Source organism: Pelodiscus sinensis, unplaced genomic scaffold, assembly GCF_049634645.1.
Source record: "Pelodiscus sinensis isolate JC-2024 unplaced genomic scaffold, ASM4963464v1 ctg37, whole genome shotgun sequence".
Classification (NCBI taxonomy): domain Eukaryota; kingdom Metazoa; phylum Chordata; order Testudines; family Trionychidae; genus Pelodiscus; species Pelodiscus sinensis.
Genome location: NW_027465869.1, coordinates 330079 through 352872, shown reverse-complemented (window position 1 = coordinate 352872; position 22794 = coordinate 330079). Strand labels below are relative to the sequence as shown.

General features: G+C 58.8%; 1 protein-coding gene across 1 annotated transcript in view; it reads right to left on the bottom strand.

The window, feature by feature from the left end:
* Positions 1-22316, bottom strand: part of LOC142824041 (killer cell lectin-like receptor subfamily B member 1B allele B) — a 110256-nt gene extending 87940 nt beyond the window's left edge. The window contains exons 1-3 of the mRNA XM_075915785.1: positions 22178-22316; positions 21591-21725; positions 19309-19463 (exon numbers count right to left, since the gene is read on the bottom strand). Of these exons, the coding sequence (XP_075771900.1) occupies positions 19309-19463; positions 21591-21725; positions 22178-22316 (429 nt within the window). The remainder of the gene's footprint in view (positions 1-19308; positions 19464-21590; positions 21726-22177) is intronic.
* Positions 22317-22794: the final 478 nt, after the last annotated feature.

Genomic DNA, 22794 nt, shown 5'->3' with positions numbered 1-22794 from the left:
CATCCAGGATCTCTCCCAATCTCCACCACTTTTCACAGATAACAGCCAAGGGCTCCGCCATGACATTTTCCAACTCCTTCAGTACCCTCGGATGCATTAAATCTGGGCCCACGGATTTCTGTATGTTTAGCTTTTCTAAATAGTTTCTAACTTGTTCTTTCCCCACCAAGGGCCATCCACCTCCTTCCCATACTGCTTAGCCTAGTGCATTTATCTGGGAGCTGACCTTGTCTGAGAAGACAGAGGCAAAGGAAGCCTTGAGTACTTCTGCTTTCCTCACATCATCTGTCACTAGGTTTCCTCCCTCATCCAGGAAGGGCCCATCCCCTCTCTGATCCCCCTCTTCTTGCTGACATGCCTGTCGAAACCTTTCTTGTTCCCCTTCACATCCCTTGCTAGCTGCACTTCCAATTGTGCTTTCGCCTTCCTGATACGCCCCTGCATTCTCGACACAGGGATCTGCAAACTCTTCCAGCAGAAGCCCAAAGTGGACAGTGACCCAAAGACAGGGGTTAAGCTCCTCAGCCAGAGTGCAGGTGAGTGCGGGGCCTTCGAGCGGGGGGTCTGAATGGGGCACCGGCTGTGCAGGGGGGCTACATGAAGGGCTAGCAGAGGCTCAAAGGGACCCCCAGTGGGTGGGGTGGGGGGGTGTGGTGGTGTGAATGTGGAACCGGACCGAGGGCGCGGTGCCCATGGGGAAGGTTGTGAGGGGCTCAGAGAGGCTGGGAGAGGGGATGTGGGGTGCCTGGTCTTAGCCCTCCAAGAGAGCAAGTTTTCTCAAACTTTGGCACCGTGTACATGGGCTACGTTTGGGAAACACGCGTCCCTTCCCACCGAGCTCTGCAGTCAGTTCAGGGCCTGAGCCCGCAGCAACATCCCCAGCACTGGCCCAGGACTCCCTGGGGAGAAGTTGTAGACTCAGGGGAGACACCCCAGCATTTCCTCTCCCTCACGGGGCCCTTCTTGGCCGGAGGCGTTTGCACATCCGCGTGGTTTAGCCAGGCTAGGGCCGAGTTCACGTGCCAGGGGCTGAATTCCTGCTCCTGGCCCAATTCCTGCTCACTTGGGTTCAGGCCTCAGGCCTCACCCCAGTCCCCTGCTTCAGGCTCTTTCTCCTCTCCCTGCTGTGCCCAGTCGTAGGGGTCAGAGCGGGGAGCCAGGCCGAGCCCCATGGACAGGACTCCCCAAGGCAGAATGGCTGGACAGGCTTTGCTGTCTGTTCCATGGCCCCTGGGACCTGCCCCCGGCTTCCCGCACTCTGGGGATGGTGCTGACCACGTCTCCGTTTGCACCTGGCCCCTGAAATGTTGCGGGGTGGGACTCCCTAAACTCCCTTACAGCTCCGCTCACTCCACGTATTCCCTCCTCATCTCCCCTCCCTATGAGCTCTTGGTCTGGGGCTGCTCAGGCGCCCCACTCCCCAGCCGGTCAGCTGAGCTCCCTGCCATTGTGGGTGCTCTGAGCCTCTGGGAGGAGCTCACTAAACAGCTGTGCAGCCATGCAGCTTCCAGGGCACTTAGCTGTCACCTCCCTTGGGATGGGCCGTGGGCATGGAATGAAGCTAGGTCCTGTCCCGGGAGTCTCCACGCTCACTGCTCTGCCTTGTCTCCCTCCACAGGGAAGTAGCGATATCACCGCAGACAAGTCGCGGGTGAGTGCTGAGTCGTTCCCCTGTCCCTGTGCTGCTCACTGTGCCCCCTGGGGCTCAGCAGTCTGCCCCCCACCCCTTCCGTCAGGTGCATCTGGCCAGCTGTGGCTCTGGAGGTGTCTAGCCTGGCTCCTGGCCTAGTGGCTGGGGGTTGGTGGGACATGCCCGACACTGACGGGGGTGTGGAGGGGGGAAGCAGGAGCTTCAGCCCCACTGATTAACTGGGGTTTGAGCTCCTGAGTTCCCAAGGTGCTTCTGAAAGCCCCATCCCCGTGTGCCCAGTCTTGGGGCAGTGCAGGGTCTTAGCCCAGGTAGAAGGTATCTGCCCCATGTGTAACTCTGCCGACTCCCGCCAGCTCCCAGCGTCGCCCCACACCTCAGGGCGAAGTGCATCCACTCACCTAGGACAGCCTTACACCCACCCTGAAGCAGGGGGATGCTGGCACGAGGGACTGGGGGGTCATTGCCAGAGACTCTAACGCCAACTTGCCCTTCGCCCACCAGGCAGTAACCAGGGTGCAACCCCAGCACTCAGGGGAAGTGAGGGGGGAACGGAGGGGGGGAGACACAGGAAGAGCCCGGGTCCCTTTCCAGAGTCCCCCAGGCCCTGCCCCTCTGACCTGCCGGCTGGGGAGCCAACCCCTGGTCGCCCACAAAGACGGGTTCCAAGAGGGTGGCTGCTGCACGGGGGTGGGTGACCGGCTTGCGGGGTCCGTTCCCTTCCACGTGGGCCCCGGTCAGAGCCCCCCCTCCCCTGAGCACCCGTGAGCCGTACAGTGTGACCGGCCCTGCCCGCCTGACCCTGCCTCTCCCTGCCCAGTTCCTAATGTCTGACGGAGCCGTGGGCCCTGCAGCCGCGGAGGGTCCCGACTGAATCTCCTGCCGGGCTCTGGACTCTCCCCTCGCTCCAGCCTGCTCAGCGCCAAAGCTCCGCGCTCGCCTTTGTAACCCAGCCCTGGCCCGGGGCGGGTCCCTCCATGGGGACATCACTGTGGGACTTTTCTAGCTGGTCGCTCTGCTTGCAACAGGAGTCTTGTGGTGATGACTGTGGTGCACTGGGCAGCCGTACCCTTGGGACATCCACTGGTGGCGGTGTGGGCTGGGGGTGACCCCTACTGGCCGGTGTCGGTAGCACGGCCCAGCAGGACGGCTGCCTACGGTCACCTTCCTAGGCCAAGACCCAACCTGTCCGACCGGTGGAGGGCAGGGAGGGGACAAAGGAGGGAGGTTTTGGGGGGAAGGGGCAGTTGCTGGCTTGGAAACACGAAGGGAACAACCGAAGCTGAGGACGAGGGTCCAGGGACGATTGACCCCCCACCCCAAGGGGTCTGAGGCTGCCTGGCCCTGACTCCTGTAGCCACATCACGTCTGTGCTGGGCTGTACCCTGGAGAAGCAATAAGCCCCCCTGTTCTACTGGCTGGAGGAGCCGGTTCCCACTGCTCCGGGGGGCAGAATCGGGAACCCCCACACGCCGTCACCATAATAAACGTTCTTTCTCGTTTCTTTGTATTAACCTGGCATCGGTTAATTGTTGTGTCCTGGTTTTTTCCTTAGGGGGGAGATTTCCCAAGTGCTCTCCCCCTGGTTTTTTTCTCATCACTTGGGTGGTGGCAGCGGATTTTGTCCCCCAAATCTAGGTTAAGTTTTTGAGGGGAAGTTTTTACCACAGCCTGGAGAGATCAGGTTTTGGGTACTTTTGCAGGCCCCACTTCCGCATTTATCATGCCAGAGTGGGGAAGGAGCCTATGACATCCGCACCCCCCAGCCCTGGGCAAGCACGTCCAGCCCTCCACAGTGCTCCAGCTTCAGCACCTCCAAACCCTTCCCGGGACACGAGATAGCGACAGGAGGGGACACCGCCCGTCAAGGGGTGACCCTCCCCCGGGAGCTAACAGATCTGGCAGCCCCAGATTAGCCCCACCTCCAGGAGCCCCTGTCAGGGCTATGCCCCACTTTGGCACAATAAATACAGAAGTTGGGGGCCAGCAAGAGCACCCCAAACCTTGGCTCTGCAGGCTTCCCCAAATCCCCAATACCCAGTTTTTGGGGGACCTGCTGCCACCATCAAGTGTTTGGAACCCACAAGTGGGGCAGACAATGGAAACCAACCCCGGGGCACCCCAAACTCTGTGTCCCCCAAAGAGCTTGTGAGAGGCGAGAGAAAAGCAAGCGGCCGCCTCTGGTACTGACTCCTCTGGCAGACCCCCCCGTCCTCCCCCCCGAGAGCTCTTCCCGGACACAAAGTCCAGCCAACACCAGCCCCACTGAGCTGCTCCCCCTCCCCCTGCTTTTATAGCTGCCTTCCGCTGGAGCATGCCCAATAGGGATCTCAGGCGGGGACCCTCGCTCAGGGAGCCAGGTTGAACCCCTGCAGCCCCAGAACGGGGTGGGGTACTCATCACACTGCCCACGTTCCGCTCCCATGGAGCCCTGCCTGCAGGAAGCAGGACGTCCGCCCATCTCTGGTCCACGCCCACCCACCCACCGGGGTGCTTAGAACAGACGCACTCATTGCAGCAGTGAGCATGTCATTGGGGGCAGGACAGCCAGGCCCTTAGCCTAACTGTGCCCCCTCCCTGTGCCCAGCCAGCTGGGGGTGTGGGGGTCTCCAAGCAGGCAGCAAAATCAGTCACAAGCCCCGAACTCCAGCTTGACCCACCCTCCCAGGGTCCTGCCGCCACCTGGTGGCCAAAGACACTCACTGCACCTGTCCTCTAACTCCCCTCCTATTCCTGTCCCTGACCCCTCTGGACACTCGCCCGCCCTCCCTCCCCTCCACCCCAGAGCCTGCTGTGACTCAGGCCTCCATCGGCTGCCAGCTGCTCCCCACAACCTGCACGCGGAGATGCAGCCACCTCTGGGGAAGAGGTGGGGCTGTTGGTACAGGGGCCCCTCGCCCAGCACTGAGAGGCAGCCATCCCATGGGCGCAGGTGTGGGGCTTTTTAGCCAGCGTCGCTCACCTGGGACAGAGATGCAGCCACCGCTGGGGCAGGGCAGGGCGGGGCGGTTGGTGCAGGGACTTCCTGGCCTGGTGCCAAATGCAGCTGTAGCTGGGGTGCAGCGCAGCAGCCACCTCCTAGACACACAGCACCGCAGTTTGGGACGGGAAGTGCAGGGGGTCCCGGCCCCACTGGTAACAGGACCCAGGGGGTCAGGACCCAGCTGGGCAGGAGGGGCCCAGGTGTGGGCGTTGTCTGTTCTGCATCAGCAGCTGGGGCCATTGCTGCTGCACACGGGGCCCTGGCTTGTGCCAAACCAGACGGAGCCGCAGCAGCCTCCATCGGCAAGAGGAACTGGAGTCCCGGAGGTCCAGGGACCAGGCATGGGTGGGGGCGCATGGAGGATGCTGTTCAGCCCTTTTCTCCCCAGGGTGCAGGACCTGCCAGTGTCTCCCAGAGGGGCCTGGCAAGGTCAGTCCTGGGACCAGCCCTTCCCCACGCGCTGTCTGGGCACGGGGTGTTGCCAATGCGATGGCCGCCCTGGGATGTGAGGCACAGAAGGTGGCTTCCAGGCTTGAATTTTCGGTGATAGTTTCCAGGCACGGTGTGTCTCAGTTTCCCCACCATGCTGCACTGTTCGTGGTGGGGGTGGGAATTTGCTGTAATAGTTTCCAGGAAGATGGTGTCTGCCTCAGTTTCCCCAGCATGCTACACTGTTCGTGGTGGGGGTAGAGTGGGAATTTGCTGTAATAGTTTCCAGGAAGATGGTGTCTGCCTCAGTTTCCCTGACATGCTGCACTGTTCGTGATGGGTATGTGGGTGGGAATTTGTTGTAATAGTTTCTAGGAAATCCCTGCAGGAAACATTTCAAGGACACCGTAATAGAGGCTCAACTTAAATGTACCCCCAAATTAAAACACAGTGGCTGTGTCTAGACTGGCACGATTTTGCGCAAATGCTTTGAATGGAAAAGTTTTTCCGTTCAAAGCATTTGTGCAAAAGAGCGTCTAGATTGACACGGGTGCCTTTGCACAAAAAGTGCTTTTGCGCAAAAGCATCCGTGGCCAGTCTAGACGCGATTTTGCGCAAGAAAGCCCCAGTCGCCATTTTGTGCATCGGGGCTTTTTTGCGCAAAACAATTCTTCCCTGTCTACACTGGCCCTCTTGCGCAAGTATTCTTGGAGTATCCCTCTGTTCCCATGTGAGGTCCCAGAGACACAGACCCGGGGGAAACTTTCCCTGCCAAAACATAGGCCGAGAGCTAGTGCCTACGGCACCCACAGGGAGCACCCGGGGTGTTGTGCGCCAGAGTGGAGCCTGCCCCCAAGCCTGAGAAGCTCACCTGGAAGTGGGGTGAAAATTTCGGGGTGCAAGAGGCCCAGCCCGATGGGGGGCAGTGTTGGAGCACCACAAAAGGTCCCCTCGGTGCACTAGTCACCTCTGGGTGGAGGCATTGCAAACCCCTTGAGGCCTGACCCACAGCGTTTGGGTGGCTCTGACCTTCCCAGGCTGACAGTCCCTCAGGTGCGGCAGGGCTAACAACACACGTCGATGGTACAATGAGCTCTCGTGGGCACAGCCCGCTTCTTCCACGAGAGCTTGTCACCCCGGCTTCATGTGTGGTCAGCCTCTAAGGTGCTGCAGGACTGTCTGGTGCATCTGAAGTGTTTCTAGTTACAGGGGAACTTGACTCCCCCCAGGGGCTGTGTCCACACCACCAAGAGAATTCAGAAAAAGAGACGCAAATTGCAATTTGTGTCTCTTTTTCTGCTTTTCTTCTGAATGAGGCTTTTTCAACATTCGGCCAGTCTACATGGGGACAAATGCTGGGAAAAAACCCTCCTTCAGAACATCCCTTCTTCTTCCGACTATGAAGTTTACAGAGATGTCAAAAAAAATGCCTCTGTTTTTCCAAACAAATTTTCAGTAAAGCAGACTCACTCGGTCCTTGGACACAGCAGACCCTTTCCAGGATATCCTGGGAAAACTCTGCAGTCTAGATGTACCCTGAACTACACTGACTAGTTAGCTCCAGCTGTCACGCTCAGCGTGGTCTGCTCCACATCGGTAGGTTTCCCACGCCGAGCTGCCTGAGGATCTGGGGACATGCCAGCCCTTCCATTCTTCCACAGCAATGTGATCCTTTCCATCTCTCTCTCCATTTCCCCTGTTCCTCTACTGGTCTCCCCAACCAAAGCCCCAAGATGAGGTCCCTGCCCCAAGCTAGAAGCAGTACAGACACTGAACATCTTTATATCCCAGGAGAGTGCAGTTTAGGGCCCAGCCTCCTGCAAGAGCACTCCCCAAATGGGATCAAACCCCAAGAAATTAGATAAACCAACTTTAACACTGAAAGGGGGAATGTGCACACTGGTTGTCATCCCCCCCCCCCCCCCCAGGTAACAATTGCTTACACTGGGTTTGATAGAAAACAAAAATTATTTTATTAAGTGGAAGCAGTAGGATTTAAGCTGTAATAAGTGAGCAAAGTAAGTTACAATCAAAAGAAACAAAAATGCTTGGCTATTTCTACACTGACACCTCAGCACAAACTCACCCTAAAACCTCTTTTCCAGATGCCACTCTAAACCAGGGCTCTCTTCCACACCATGAAGCCTGGCTTCTTCCTTCAGGTACAGCCCAGCCAAAGACCCTTTGCTTTCCTACTCTTTTTGTTAAGGAGTTGAGGCCGCTCCCTTCCAACCACTGCTCAGACTTAAGGGCAAAAGATTGTTTTACAGTGGCTCATCAAGAAGTTTCAGGTAACCCCCTCCATGTCTCCCATTCACACACTTGAAACTCACAAAGTATTCCCCACTCCACCTGTCTAATTTTATACATTCAAATGATACATACAACAGAGTAAGATAAACAGAACCAGTGGATCATGACATGAAGATGGACAGGTTAGATGAAATCATTTGCTCAAACCACCTTTGAGTTATGTATATTCATGTCCATAAGCCCAGTCCCATCACAGTCTGTGTTTGTGTGGGTGAGAGAGATAGTTCACTCCCCTTTGGTTTAACCCAAGAGTGGCAATCAATGACAGCTCAATCCCCTTGCTTAGTCTACACTGCAGGGTTTTTGCACAAGAAGCCTTTTGTGGAAGAGTTCTCATGCAAACACTTCTTGTGCAAATGCGCATCCAGATGTCAAAGTGCATTGCAAATGTAATGTGCTTTTGCACAAGGGAGTGTCCACACTGCATGGACACTTTTGCACAAGCTCTGACTGCCATTCACAAAATGGGCATTAGAGAACTTCTGCTTTGTGCAAAAACCCCTGCAGAGCATTTACACCTGCCTTTTTATGCAAGAGCTGTCGTGCAAAAAAGGAGTTATTCCTTGTGGGGAGAGGAATAACTCTACCAGCAAAAGTCCTCTGTTCTGTCAATTTTCTTCTGCAATTTTTGTGCAAAAACCGGTGGAGCATCCACACCTCAAGTGCTCATTTCACGAGGCGTAACGGTAGTTCGAGCTAGGAAGCCTAGTTCGAACTACCTAGTTCATGCCTCGTGTAGCCGCGCTGCACGGGGTTCGAACCAGCAGGGTTTTAAAAATGGCGGCTCCCCGCTTATGCAAATGAAGCCCGGGAAATTCAAATCCCGGGCTTCATTTGCAAGTGCGGTATGCCTACATTACCCCGCTAGTTCGAACTAGGAGGGTAGTGTAGACATACCCTGACAGACTGGAGCCCGTGTGGGTGTGTCTCAGGGCTTGGCGTTGGACATGGAGTATGTGATGGGTCCTGGATGGACGCTGGAGGCACGTAGGAAAGTAACAAGGACGTGGGGTTTGCCCATAAAAATTGATGCTCAGATAAATCCATTAGTCTGAGGTGCCACTGGAGCCCTCATTGTTTTTATAGACACAGACTAACACGGCTCCCACTCCCCCAATACCTGTGTTATTAATCTGGGTCTTGTAGACACAGCCATTCATGGTGAGTAAGGACCTTGCCGGCCCAGTGCTCAGAGCACTAATCTGGAAATGGCTTTGTGTTTTCCCTGGAAGCCCTAGCTGTGGCACAGAGACATGGGACCCTGTCAGCTGGTGCTGGAACACACTTGAAATCTGATTTCACCCTGGGGATGGGGAGGGTTCCACAAAGGGTCCTTGGAAAATGCTATTTCAGGAAGGGGAAGCCATGAATGCTCATCTGCAGCCAGGCGGGTTTCTGTGTAACAGGAGGTGGCGGGAGACTCCAGCAGCAGCCACGGAAGCCCTCGGACGGGATGCTGCCCAGAGACTGCACGACAGGAGAGATGCACCAGAGCTGGGATTGTTCCTTGAGAGCTCAGCGTGCTGCAGTCGGAGTCGGAGTCCCTGCTCCACGGCCAACAGGGCCTGGGGCTTGGACCCAGGGTAGCGGGAGGGCCCGGGTCCAGCTAACCCCACTACCCGTAGCAAGAGAGTTCTCTGGAAGTTTGCACTCACCTCTGAGCTAGGCCCTATTGCTCCTGATAGAAGGGACTGACCTATGGACTGGACCTCTTGGCCATATGTCTCAGGAGGGAGAGGAGACTCACTTCTCAATGAGGCCTCTGGGCCTGGGAGCCTCTAACCGAGGGGACCCCTCTGGGTGCCAGGCCGCGGAGTCACATAGGTGTTAGCAGACACCCCTCGAGACGTGGCTGACCAGCCAGGTTAACACTGAGTGTGGGGAAAGGGCACGGCCTTGCAGTAAAGGCAGCACAACGCCCTTGGAAGGGCTCATCTCGAGGGGTAGCCACCCCCCGGCTGTGCCCCCGACACGGGGGCTCAGGCAACTGGGAGTCAGTGTGAGCGTTTGTGCTGCCCAGCTCCCATCCGCAGCCCTTGAACTCACGTGAGTGGGAGGAATTGGACCGGCTGCCCCGCGCTCCGCAGAGGGAAACGTGGGCTCCCCGTGCTGAGCGGCTCCAGACAATTCTTTCCCCGCCGTGTGGCTGGGGGCTCCGGCCAGAACACGCCTGCGCCGACTGATCCCGTGTCTGGGGGTGGGAAGGGACTGTCAAGGGGGAGATGTGCAGAGCCCGTAGGGGCAGGGTGGACGAGGCTGCCTCCCTCTGCAGTGTGGGGCAGGGTCCCAGGCTGGGATCAAGTCGTGTCAATGGGGGATTTTCCGTCCCTTGCCACCGCTGAGCCGTGACGTGAGGGCGTCAGTAACACAGCCAGGGAGACTGGGGCTGGACCGGAGGGGTGGGTGAGGTTCTAGGGTCTGCAAGGTGCAAGGGGTCAGACCAGGTGCTCATGATGGTCCCTTCGGCCCTTCAAGTCTGAGCCCAGGAGACCGGCCTTTCAGCTGCTGAGGGACTCCTGAGCCCAGCTCTGACCCACAGCCCCTGCTCTGACTGCTAGGCATGACTGCTCCAGCCAGAGGTCTGGGAGGGCTTTGCCTGGGGAGGGGCTGTTGTCGTGGCAACAGAAACACCCCTGCTGTGCCTGTGGGCTGCATCCCAGTGAGGGGGCTCTGCTGGCACCGCTCTGTCCCCACAGGCCCTGGGGTGTAGCCGCCCCCTCGGCTGTCATGGGAAAAGTGTTTCAAGTCCTCCGGTTTGCAGGGAATGGCTGAGACCGACCCAAGCGTGCGCTTAGGGCCCAGAAAGCAAAGCTCATAAAAACATAATTTGTGTATTTCTCTGTAATGTATTTAGTTTAAACCAATCTCACAATTTTTTTTATTTGGCTCCTGCTGATGCTACCCCTGAGCTGGGTGGAGATTTTGGCATCGAGGGAGCATCTCTTGGAGGTCTCGAGTCGCTTTTCTTCTTCCAGGCTACACAGGAAGAGGCAGCTGGGACTCTCAAGTCATCAGGAGGCTGGATACATCTGGGCTGGCCCCAGTGGCCGGGAGACACAGAGTTCTGGGCCTGGCTGAGCAACAGGTTCCCTGCCGCGGGTGCTGCCGTGTGAGCCCTGCCCTGGCCCTGGGCGATCCTGGCCAGGCCCTCCCTTTGCTCCTCCACTCTCCATCCAGGCAGATCTCTGAGTTGGGGAAACCTCCCCTGAGAACCTGCCGCCTCCTCCGTGGAAGTGGTGGGAAAGGGGCTGCCGGGAACTCCTGGCCGTGGGGGCCCTCGGGGTCGTAGAGGAATCCCCTAGTGCAGCGTTTCTCCCCCTGGGGGTCCCTGCCCAGAAGGGGGCGGCAAGGCGAGGGCAGGAGGGTCGCTCACGGGGGCACCGGACGTTTGGGCTTTCCCAGCCGTGGCCTCGTGTTCAGTCCCCAGGTCCCCATCCCGGCGGAGTTTGGAAATAAGAAGAAATGTCCCTGATCTCTCCTGGCCTCCCCAGCTGGGCGGCTGGAGGGGCAGCTGCTCTCTGCCCCCAACCTGGCCAGCAGCGGCGCAGACGGACGGGTGGCAACGGCATCGCTGCCTCCACTTCTCCTGCGCTGCTGCTGCTGCTGGCACTGACCCCACTGGGATCCCGCTCGCTCTGGCCACCCAGCTTGGAAGGGAGCGATGCCCCCAGCAGGGGGAAGAGGGAAGGATGCAATGGCAGCCACTCCCCCTTCCTTCTGCGCTGCTGCTGGGAGCGGAGCTGCCCTCCGAGCTGGGCACCTCCCCTGTGGCCCCTGCTCTGTGGTCCCCCAGCGGAGAAGGCAGCCCTGCCAGCAGCAGTGCGGAAGGAACGGTGGCAACAACATGCCAGGCCACCCTGCCTCTGCGCTGCTGCTGGGGCGGCGTTGACTTCTGAGCTGGGGGACCCGTCAGTGACCACCCCTCACTCGCTGCTAGTGGGGCCCCCTCCGAACTGGGCCCCACAACAGCAGCCGCTGCTCTGCTGCCGCCCAGGCCCAAAGGCAGCGCCACCGCCTGCAGCGGCACAGAAGGAAGGGCTGAGATACCAGACCAGGCCTCCCTCCCTCCTGTGCTGCTGCTGGCGCTGACTTTGCAGCTGGGTGTCCTGCCAGCATGGGCCACTCGCAGGCCACTCAGGGTGTGTCTAGACTACAGGGTTTTGTCGACAAAAGTGGACTTTTGTCGACACAATTATACCTGCGTCTACACTGCTGCTTAGTTCTGTTGACTCCGCTGTTTTGTCGACAGCTGTAAACCTCATTCTACGAGGAATAACACCTTTTGTCGAGAGAGTTCTGTCGCCAGAAGGCGCTATTGCATCTCCACTGCCCTTTGCGTCTACACTGTCATGTTGACAAAGCGGCTTGCTCTGTCTACAGAACTGGACGTAGTCTAGATGCTCTTTGTTGACAGAAGCTTTGTCCACAGTATCTGTCGACAAAACTTCTGTGGACAAAAGCCTGTCGTCTAGACGTAGCGTCAGTGTGGCAGGCAGGGCTGCCCCCAGCAGTGGCACGGAAGGGAGGGTGGCTCTGCTGGGTCAGGCGGCCTTGTGCACATGGTGCCTGCGCTCTCTAGCTGCCCAGCTGAGAAGTGAGAGGCACGGCCAGCAGCGGCACAGCAGGGAGGGTGGCGATACCAGACCAGCTCCCCTCCCTCCTGCGTTGCTGCTGGCGGTGGGGTTGCCATCCAGGTTGGGCACCTGACCCCTTATAACTGCCCTCAGCCTCCCCATTAGTAGGCAGAGCCTCTGCCCGCAGCAGTGCAGAGGGAAGGGAGGCACCGCCACACCAGGCCGCCCTCCCTTCTGCACTGCTGGTGGTGCTGGCGCTGCCTGCTCATGGGAAAAGGTGTGAAAAGGGGGTTCTCCAAAGGAGCAGCGCCACATGGACCTCGGGGATGCCAGGGGTCTGAGTCCCCTGCTGACTCCAGGCTCCATGCAGGTGCTTCCACTCAGAAATGCACAAGAGCCTCCAGGATCCTGAGCCTTTCAAAGCGGAAGGACCCTCGTAAAGCCGAGTCAGTGGGACTTCCTGCTGGCCCCGGGCTGCACACGGAGTTCCCGTTTTGAAGTGCACAGGAGGCCCTGCTGGGGCCCTTGTCCAGTTCAAAGTGCAGAAAGTGCCCATCGACTAGTCGAGTAGCCAATGGAAATTCCATCGACTCCTCAACTTGTCCGTGAATCGTTATTTAACATCCTTACCCAGCAGCAGCGGCGCGGAAGGCAGGGAGGCAAAGCTGCAGCAGCCCACCTGCCTTCTGCACTGTTACCGGAGACAGCACGGACTGTCCAGCTGCCCGGCGGGAGTGGCGGCGCTGTTGCCAGCGAAGGCAGAGAAGGACGAGGGGAGCACCGTCCAGGGCCCCCCTCCCTGTTTGCTGGGGATGTCAGACAGGGAGTCACTGAACAATCATGTCACTGCATCAAACTGTAGCAATTCCATGATTATTCGATAGTCCCTGGTGCCTGAGTCAGCAATGAGGGGCTGCACCGGCATCCCACACAGAAGACAGAGGCTGCACCAGCATCCCACACAGCAGCCTCTGTGCGACGAGAGCTTGTGCCAGCCCCGGACAGAGGCTGCTCTGCAGCAGCCTCCTCTGGAAGGAGAGAGGCAGGAGCAGGCAGCTCCGCAGAACTGGTGCTCACGGAGAACTAGATTTTAAGTCAGCTCCCCTCGAGCAACCCCCCATCCCCGTCGCCTCTATGTGAGACAGCGAGGGAGGAAAGGGGGCTCCATGGAGCTGGCCTGTGTGGAGAGCCGGCTTAGAAGATAGTTCCCCGAACATCTCATCTCATGTCTGCCCTGCCCCCACGCTGACAGGGAGGCAGCAGTGGAGGGGGATGGGTGAGACGTGGTTCCACAGGAGCTGATACACATGGGGAGCTGTCTTAAAAGCTGCTTCCCGTGTGCACCAGCTCCTGCCTGACTCCCTCACCCTCCGTGTTGCTGCATCTCTATGAGAGGCAGCAGCCCATGGTGCGGGCCAGGCAGCTCCATGGGATCTGGTGCTCATGGGGAGGCAGCTTAATACCTGGATCCCCGCAGACACCAGCTCCCCCCTTCCCCCCCCCTTGCTGCTTCTGTTCCTGAGGCAGCCGGGGGAGGGGTGTGTGGAGGCGACAGGATTAACCAATAAGCCCAGACGTATCGGTTAATCGTGTAGCCAGCTACACACGTTGACACCCCTAGTTTGTGCTGCTGCTGGTATCGGCGCTGCCCTCTGAGGTAGCCCCTGGCCAGTGGCACCCGCTCTCTGGTCACCCGGTTTGGGAGGCAGGGCTGACACCCGCCGCGGTGCTGAAGGAAGTGCTGCAATCCCGCCCCTCCTGCACTTCCTGCTGCACCGCTCTTGGGGCAGCACTGACGGCCGAGCGGGTGACCAGAGAGTCGTGGCTGCTCCTGGGGCGCCCAGCTCGGAGGACAGGGCCCCCGCCAGCAGTGGTGCAGAAGTAGGAGTGACACAACACGGAGCCACCCTGCTTCTGTGCTGCTGCTGGCAGGGACGCCGTCGTCTAAGCTGGGCCCCTGGCCAGCAGCCACTGCTCTCCAGCCACCCGGGTCAGAAGGCAGCCCCACACCCTGCAGCAGTGCAGAAGGGGAGGAGGCAAGACCTTATCATGCCCCCTTCCCTCTGCGCTGCAGCTGGTGCTGGCGCTGAATTCTGAGCTGGGTGACCTGCCAGGGGCCGCTGCTCTGCAGCCACCCAGATGGAAAGGCAGCCCCCCCGCCAGCAGCAGTGCAGAAGGAAGGGTGGCAACATCGGACCAGGCCTCCCTTCCTCCTGTGCTGCTGCTGTCAATGGGGCTGCCCCCAAACCGGATGGCCAGACAGTAGCCGCTGCTCTCCAGCCACTCAGCTGGGAAAGCCGGGAGAAATCCGACAGTTTTTAATATTTCCAAACATCTGCCCAGAGGAAGATTTGGGGCCTGAAGACGAGGTCATGGCTGGGAAAACCCAGGCGGCCAGTGACCCTGCTCGCGAGCCCCCTCCCCTGGCCCTGGGACCCCCTTTTGGGTGGGGAGCCCCAGCTGGAGAAAGGCTGCACTAGGGGATTCCCCAATGACCCTGGAGACCAACAGGGCCAGGAGTTTCTGGCAGACCCTTTCCCACAACTTCCAGGGAATACGCCGGAACTAGGGCCCCATCGCGTCCCCCTGCAACCTCGCCCATTTCACAGCCAGACCGTGTCCACGCTGCTCCCTGGCACACTCCCGGGGGCTTCCCTGGGAAATTTCCCGGCTCTCTGACCGGCCGGGTTCTGGCCCAAACTAGGATAGTGTGCAGTGGGGGTGGGGGCGCCCCAAGAGTGCCAATTTCACTTCCCAGCAGCCTGTGGGGCAGGGCTAGAGCCGTTCCACCCTCACTTCTCCCTGCCCCTCAGGGTGGCTCTGATCTGCTCCCTCCGCGAGTGCCCGTGTCGGGGCAGGACAACTCCTGTCCCATCCCAGCCAGGTCAGGGAGCAGCTGGTGCCCCAGGCCCCTCGTCACATGGGGAGCTCAGACTCCCCTCGCCATTCCCCCATCCCCTCCTCTCCCCCCGTTGCACGTCTCCTGGCTGTGAAATGGGTGGGGCCCTAGTCAGGTTCCCAGGGACCTTTACCCCCCACAGAGCAGGGGTGGGGAACCTTTGCTGGGTCGGGGCTACTGACCCACAGAGAAATCTATGGGGGGCTGCCCACAAGTGAGAAACAGCCCCCCTCCTCTCCCCAGCATGGGCCCCCAATGCAGGGGGGAGCCCCGACCTTCAGGGGCCGGATCCCCGCAAGCCGGGGCTGAATCCGGCCACCGCACGTAAGGTTCCCCACCCCCGCCGTAGGGATCTGCACTGGGTGGGAAGGGCCTGGCCAGGCCTCCGACGCCCAGGGCAGGGCTGCGAGGCGCCGTGGTTTCTGTGGCTTCTCTGCCCGGCGTCCTGGCTGAAAGGCACCGGTAACCCGAGCTCGGGTCTGGGGGAAGCGGCGCGACGGGGAGGCCCCTTCGTCTGTTCCAGCTTCAGCAGGTCCCCGAGGTTCAGCAGGTCCCCGAGGTGAGCCCCCGTCTGGCCTCTCTGCCCTGGCCGGCCGGTTTCCAACTTCGCTGCCCTGGTCCCGTGTGTGACCTCGCCTGGTCCTGGCTGCTGGGCGGGTTGTTCAGTCTTCAGTCTACGCCGTGACACCCGTCCCTGGGGCTGGAATCTTCTCTGTTGGGTCACTGGATCCAGACTGCGCCTGATTCTGAGGTGACGGCAACTTCTCCCGCCTCAAAGCCTGTGGCCTCCAAACTCCCCTCTGGCAGAGCTTCCCGTAGGGCAGGGCGGCCTAGTGGCTGGAGTCTGTAACTGGCCCCTTTTCTAAGGGCAGTTTAGCCCAATGGCCAGTGTCAGTACTTTGCCCCTTTTCTAAGGGCAGTGTGGCCCAATGGCCAGAGTCAGTACATTGCCCCTTTTCCAAGGGCAGTGTGGCCCAATGGCCAGTGTCAGTACTTTGCCCCTTTTCTAAGGACAGTGTGGCCCAATGGCCAGTGTCAGTACTTTGCCCCTTTTCTAAGGGCAGTGTGGCCCAATGGCCAGTGTCGGTACCTTGCCCCTTTAGTCAGGGCTGTGCAGCCCAATGGCTACAGTCCATAAGCTGGCCCTGACTCACTGGGCTGTGCAGGCCTCTGTCCAGGGACAGGAGTGGGGGAGAGGAGGTTCTATCCCCCGCGGGGGGGAGGGGCAGCTCCTCCTTCTTTCCTGGCTCCCGGCCCAGGGCCAGATCGTGTCCGTGGCTCCAGTCCCGGCATGAGCAGGAAAAGCTCCGACTGATGCTCCGGCTCCTGCTGGCAGCTCCTTCCCTGCAGGCAACACCGGCCCTGGAGCCAAGCTGAGGGTGGGGGAGCTGGTGCATCCCCGTGGCCGGGGTCCTCCTGTCCCAAGACAGCAAGGGCCTGTCATATGCGGGGCCCGGGACCCAGGGGGCAGTGGGGGCTTGGCCCTGGGCGGCGCCTCTCTAGGGCCCCCAGGGCCAGACCCCTCTGGCCTATCACTGCAGGAGCTGCTACCGCCTCCCCCCCCCCCCATGCCAGCTGTTCCCCCACAGCATCCGGCTGCCCCAGGGCTCCCATTCAGGGTCCCAGGTGTCCGGTGTTCTACCAGACAGTCCAGTTTTTGAGCCCTCTACCCAGTGAGAACAGTCAGAACTCACCGGGAGTGAGCAAGGTCAGTGTTTTCTGGTTTTCCGGCTGGGCACCCGACGGAAGCCTGGCGGGGTAGGGGGAGTGCCTGGGAGAGGGGCACGGGACAGGCAGCGCCCCGGGATCTGTGTGCACCTGGGCCAGCCCCGCTCCCCACTGGCCGTACCCCCCTTGGCCAGACCTCCTCCCCCCAACTCCATCCCAGTTAGCCCCAATGGTCCCTTCCCTGCCCTCCCCGCCCCCGATCTCCCCGCGCCAGCTCCATTCCCCCAGCCCCATCCCAGCCTCACTCCCATCCCAGCCAGTCCCCCCTTCCCGTTCTGAGATCACGTGTGTCTGGGAGGTTTTTCAAACCCATCTGGTAACCCTACCAGGGGACAAGCAGGGGCCCAGGGCCAGAAAGGAACCTGGCTGGAGCCCAGGCCGGATCATGGGTCCTTATCGTCCCCGGGTCTCCCCTGAGCCAGGAGAAGATGAGCTGGACCCAAGCTCTGACTCTGTCCTCCCCAGGGGTCACTCCCAGCCCACAGCCCTGCCGCTGCCGCCCTGCAGCCTGTGGGAGCCGCCTGCTCACCCCGGGGCCAGAGAGGCTCAGAGGTCACTCACCTCCCATGCCGGGTGCGGGGGGGCAATTACAACCGGGCTCTGCTGCTCCCTGGGGCCTTGGCTCCCTTGGGACACTCTGGGTGCGATGCAGGAGCTGACACGCTGGGAGGAGAGGGGGGGGCAGGTCAATAGACCCGAGCCCAGGCTGTGCCAACGAGCCCCCATCCCCATCCCCGGGGCTGGGCCCTGGTGCTCAGGGGAGCGAGTCGGATCCATGGGCCTGGCTCTTGGGAAGGGCCTTGTCTCTCCAGACTAGGGCAATGTGGATGGATCCCATAGTGGGGGAGGGGGGAGTTGTGAGGGGGAGGAGATGGGATTTGAGGCTCTTGTTCCCAGAACCAGCCAGGCCCTGAGATCAACTTCCACTCCCAGCCCTGACCCTGGAGGGGGAAGGGCCCAACACAGCCCTGCCCAAGGGTCCCCAGTCTCCCCTTCCCCGCCCCCACCCCCAGTGCTAAAGGAAAACAGCCTCCCCCTGCTCGCCCATGCTCACCTCCCCGCTGTCTGCGCGCCCGTGTGGGGCTCTGCCCGCAGGTCCCCCCGCAGGGCCGGCCCGAGGCCAGACCCCGCCGTGCGGAGCCTGCAAAGGAAGAGGAGACGGGGTCACCGCTGGGAAACCTCCCCTCCCCCCACACGGCTGGTGTCCTGCCCCCAGCCAGCCCCTTGGGACATTTGGACAATCAGAGCCCAGAGCTGTACAACCAGCCTCAGCCCAACCACTGCTCATGGGCCCTGCCCTTAGAGACTCAGGAACTGCCCAGAGATAGATACGGTAGAGAAACAGCTTGACCACCACCCCTCCCCTTCCCCGCCAGCCCTGCTGGTCTGGGACTGATCCGTCTGGTCTGGGAATCACAGAATCACAGAACAGTAGAACAGGAAGAAACCTCGGGAAGCCATCGAGTCCAGTTCCCTGCCCTCACGGCAGGACCCAGCACCGTCTAGATCATCCCTGACAGGTGTCTGTGCAACCTGCTCTGAAATATCCCCAGTGATGGAGATTCCACAGCCTGCAAGGGCAATTTGTTCCAGTGTTTCACAACACTGACAGGAAGTTTTTCTGACCGGCAGAAACATTTTCCTAATGTCCAACCTAAACCTCCCTTGCTGCAGTTTCAGCCCATTGCTCCTTGTCCTGTCCTCAGAGGCCAAGGGGAACAGTTTGTCTCCCTCCTCCTTGGGACACCCTTTTGGGTACGTGAAAACCGCTCTCATGTCCCCTCTCAGTCTTCTCCTTTCCAGACTAAACAAGCCCAGTTCTTTCACTCTCATGTTTTCTAAACTGTTCCACATTTCCCCTGCTATCTGCCTCCCCTTCAGCCCTGGGACTGCCCCCCCCCCACACTCTGGCCCCCACAGCTGTTGAGCACAGCCCCTGCCCCAAATGAGGGGAGGTGCAGGTCGGGAGACACTGGAAGGGATGGCTCTGTCTCTCTCAGGGTGTCTACACTGCAGAGGGTGTTTTTTTTAATGGCCATTTTTCTGAAAAAATCTTCATTTACATCTACATTGCAGCTGTGTTTTTTTTTTTTTAAATCATCGAAACAAAGAGGTTTTTTCTGACATTGGAAATCCTCTTTCTACGAGGAAGAAGCCCTTTTTTGAAAGAGCTCTGTTGCATAAAGGCGTGTGTGGGCGGGGAAGAGGGAGTTCTTTCACAAGAGGAAAGAGGAAGAAGCCCAGGTGTCCTGGTGACCACTCCATCCATAGCAATCCCAGCTTACACGGGAGAGAGCGTCTGTTCAGTGCGGACAGTATCTTTACACTGACCACACAGCTCTCTGTGCTGTGCAGACGCTCTCTTTCGGAAGACGTTATCCGGAGGATCTCTTCCGGAAAAGTTTCTTCTGAAAGAAGCCTGCAGTCTAGACAGAGCCCCACTCGCACTCCCAGCTGAGCGGGGTTCAGCACACGCACACAGGGGACGCTAACAATGGCTTAGAGCTGCCTCTGTCACCTACCCTGTCGCTGAGACTAGTGATTTCTGCTGGGCCTGTCAAAGCTGCCTCAGGAGTTTGGACCCCCCTTAGTAACCAGTAATGGGAACAGGGACGTCCAAACCAAACCGCTGGCAGCTGTGAAACTCCCAGTCCTCAAGTGTGTCTGACCAGGCTCTGTACCCAGGCCCAGCCTGGCAGAGGCAGCCCCAGCAGGGGGTTACCGGCCCCTTTACCAGCTCCTCCCGGTCCCGGATCACCAGCAGCTGGGAGCCCCTCGCGGCGCAGTCGCTGCGGCTCTTGTTCCAGGTTTTATTTTCTGTGGAGACCCAGTAGCACTTGTCCCCGCGCAGCCGCCAGTCCGAGGGGCAGAGTTTGCACCCGGCGCCCCCTGCAAAGACACGGGCACCATTAGTGCTCTGAGGCTCATTCCCAGCTACCCCCTTCCTGTGACGGGCAGGGATGGGGATAAATGGGTTTGAATTAGAGATGTTCCATAGTGGTTAACTGAACAGTCGAGTAACTGCATGAATTCGTATCCCTTACTCGATTATTCTATAGTCAGCCGCCAGTGCGCTCCGGCCCCACTCCCGAGGAGCCCCTTGCCCACCCACCCTGCTGCCTCTGTATCAGAGGCAGCAGCAGAGGTGCCAGGCGGGAGCAGGTCTGCAAGGGGAACCCGTTTAAAAACCAGCTCTCCTCTTGGGACAGCAGCAGCCCCTGTCCAGGGGTTGGGGGCATGGCAGGAATCTGAGCTCCTGGACCTGGTGCAAGCTGCCTGCACACCCAGCTCCTAATACTCTTTAAAAGCAGAGCCGCAACGGGGGTAGGTCCTGGACCCTGCATGAGCCAGAACTGAGCCGGGCTGCTGGGCATCCTGCTAAACGATGCACTGGCAGAGGGAAGGGGGAAATGCGTGTCGTGTAGAGCATTCACCTATAAGCTTTTGCCTGTCGGTTGATCGACTGCACTCTTCCATCTCCAGTTTGTACTTTCCCCTTGAATCCCCTTTGTGCTCCCTGCAATCGGGGGCTGGGCCCTGCCTGGCTCCAGGGGGATGGTCAAAGGAGCCTTGGGGCTGCTCTGCCTAACCCATTGCTCCCATCTGGGCCCTGGAGAGCAGAGAATTCCCATGGTGCACTGTGCTCTAGCCACACACCCTGCTCTGCCCCTACTGTGGGAGTTGGGAAGAGGCTGTTGCGCAGGGTTCCTGTAAGCTGAGCCTTTGGGTGAGCACCCAGGAGACATTCAAATGCTGCCCAGCCGATTAGCAGAGCGCGCACAGACAGCAGCATGTGTGTCTATTGGTGGTGCACATCCACACATGCCTCAGTGCACAGGGCATTCTGCACACGGCTGGAAAACATTAGAGGGAACATTGGCGAGGGACCCTTCCAGCAGCTCCACGCCAGCAGGACTGGTCTATCTGGGACCAGGTAAGTACCCACATTAAGACCCCTTTTCACAGCCAGAGTGGTCTAGAAGGTCTTGGAGTAACTGTGGGATAAACTCAGACTAGCAGGGAAGGCTGGAACCAAGGGGTGATGTGACATGGGGGGGACATGGGCCCAGATGCCAGGGAATGGTGTGTGTGTGTGTGTGTGTGTGTGTGTGTGTGTGTGTGTGTGTGTGTGTGGAACCATGAGACAGTGTCTCTAATAATGAGTTTTGACCCCACCTCCCACCGAAAAAAACCCTGGATCACTTTGTACAGGGGTGTCCAAACTTTTTTCAAAGAGGGCCAGATTTGATGAAGTGAACATGCGTGAGGGCCGACCATTTTGCCTGACATTCTTTGAACCATTACAATTAAATGCAAATTAACTATTTTATGCAAAGTTTATTGCAAATGGCATACTTTTCATTTCGTCACATGGATGACAAATCTAAACAGGTGTTAAATCACTCTGCCTTTCATATCTGAAGGCCAGATGAAAAAAAAATCCAGGAAGCTGAAATATATGTCAGGAACATTGTAAAGTACATTACATATTATTGGTAATAAAGGTTGTCTGTCAACTTTTAAGTTCAAAAAATATGAACAGGAACATAACACCAAGTATACATGTTGTGTCCAAATATATTTATAACTGATTTAGACCAACTGACATTAACTGAGATTTTACAATGTATTCATCTCAATACATATGGATTCGTTGGGGGCCATAAAAGATAGATATTGCCAAATTACCTGTGGGGACGTATTAAACCGGAACACGGGCCGCAATTGGCCCCCGGGCCGGACTTTGGACATGCCTGACTTTGTATTACAGCTATTTAAATCTTCCCATGTAATACCAGAAAACGGACACTAGGTGTCACTGCCCCACAGCCAGGCCCTGCTGAGGCAGGTACATTCCCAGCCTGGCTCTGAGTGGGGATGGGGACTAGATCAGAGCAGCCAGCAGGGGGCGGCGTGTCCCTGCCCTGCAGGAGCCCCATGGCCTGGCCCCGCAGCTGGGTTCCCTCTGGCAGTGCCTGGGGGTGGGCGGCTCAGACACACATGAGCTGGGGTTACCTGCTGGGCCGGGCTGGGCCGTGGGGCACAGCTGGGATCGGACACGCTCCAGGCAGGCGCTGCAGGCTGCTGTGCTGGGGTCCCCACTCCCAGGGGCTGCCGGGGTCTGTCCCTTCTCTGACGCCAGGTGGGAAACTGCAAAGCAGCGTTGGGGAGAATGGTGACTGGTCAGTGTTACAGGAGGGTGTTAGACAGGAGAACTGACAGAGCCCTGTGGAGACTGAACTAAGTCTGTTCAGCCTCATCACTTCTGACTCCCCTGGGCTACTGGGTCTGAAAAAGTGGCTGGGACTGAAAAATCAGCTTGAGAGATACCTAAATCCCTTGGGCCTTTCTGCAAACCCAGCCTGTGTTTGCAGCTCTCTCAGTTACTCACCGCTCTCCTCCACAGTGTCAGAGCACCTCAGAGTCTGACCGGATTTAGCCTCCCCACCCCAGGTGAGACACAGCACAGAGCCGTTATCACCACTGTACCACTGGAGAAACTGAGGCACAGAGGGAGGACCAGTCTGGATCCCAGGCTGGGGACAGACCATGTGATCTGGCCCTCTGGGGCTGCAGGTTCAATACAGTGCAGCTCTCCTCACCTGTGTCGGGTCTCAGAGGAAAGGCCAGGAGACATGGGCGGGGTGTGAGATCGCACAGGAAGCTGAGGGGCTGGGCTGCAGCCCTGAGGGTGTCAGGCTGGTGGTCAGAGTGCCTGGGTCTCTCTGCTGCTACAGTCATTGCTTTGCTCACAGACTTCCTCCCAGGCTGGGATGGGTGCCCCTCCCCTTCGAGTGCTCCCACCTGTGAGGGGCACAGCCTGCCTGCTTAGGACTTTATCTGGCATCTGTCACTTCCCCTCTCTGCCTCTTGCCCACATTCCCTGTGATGCAGGGGAGGGGAGGATCATGGGATAATTCAAGGATTTTAGGCACCTAAAACTGCAGCAATGCCTGAGGGAGGTTTTCAAAAGCACCTCGGCCCAGCTCCTCAACAGTATCCAGGTGCCTAACTCCCTTGGGTGCTGGGCAGAGCAATATATTTGGGAACCTAGGCCTTAAGGGCCCAATTCCCATTTATTTCAATAGGCTTAAAACAACCCACTAGGGCAGGGGTTCTCAAACTTGTGATACTACGACCTCCCTGTAAGTTGCTCTCAACCCCCCTTTCAGTTGCTGAAACCACCCTCTAAGTTGCTCGCAAGCCCCCCGGGGTGGGG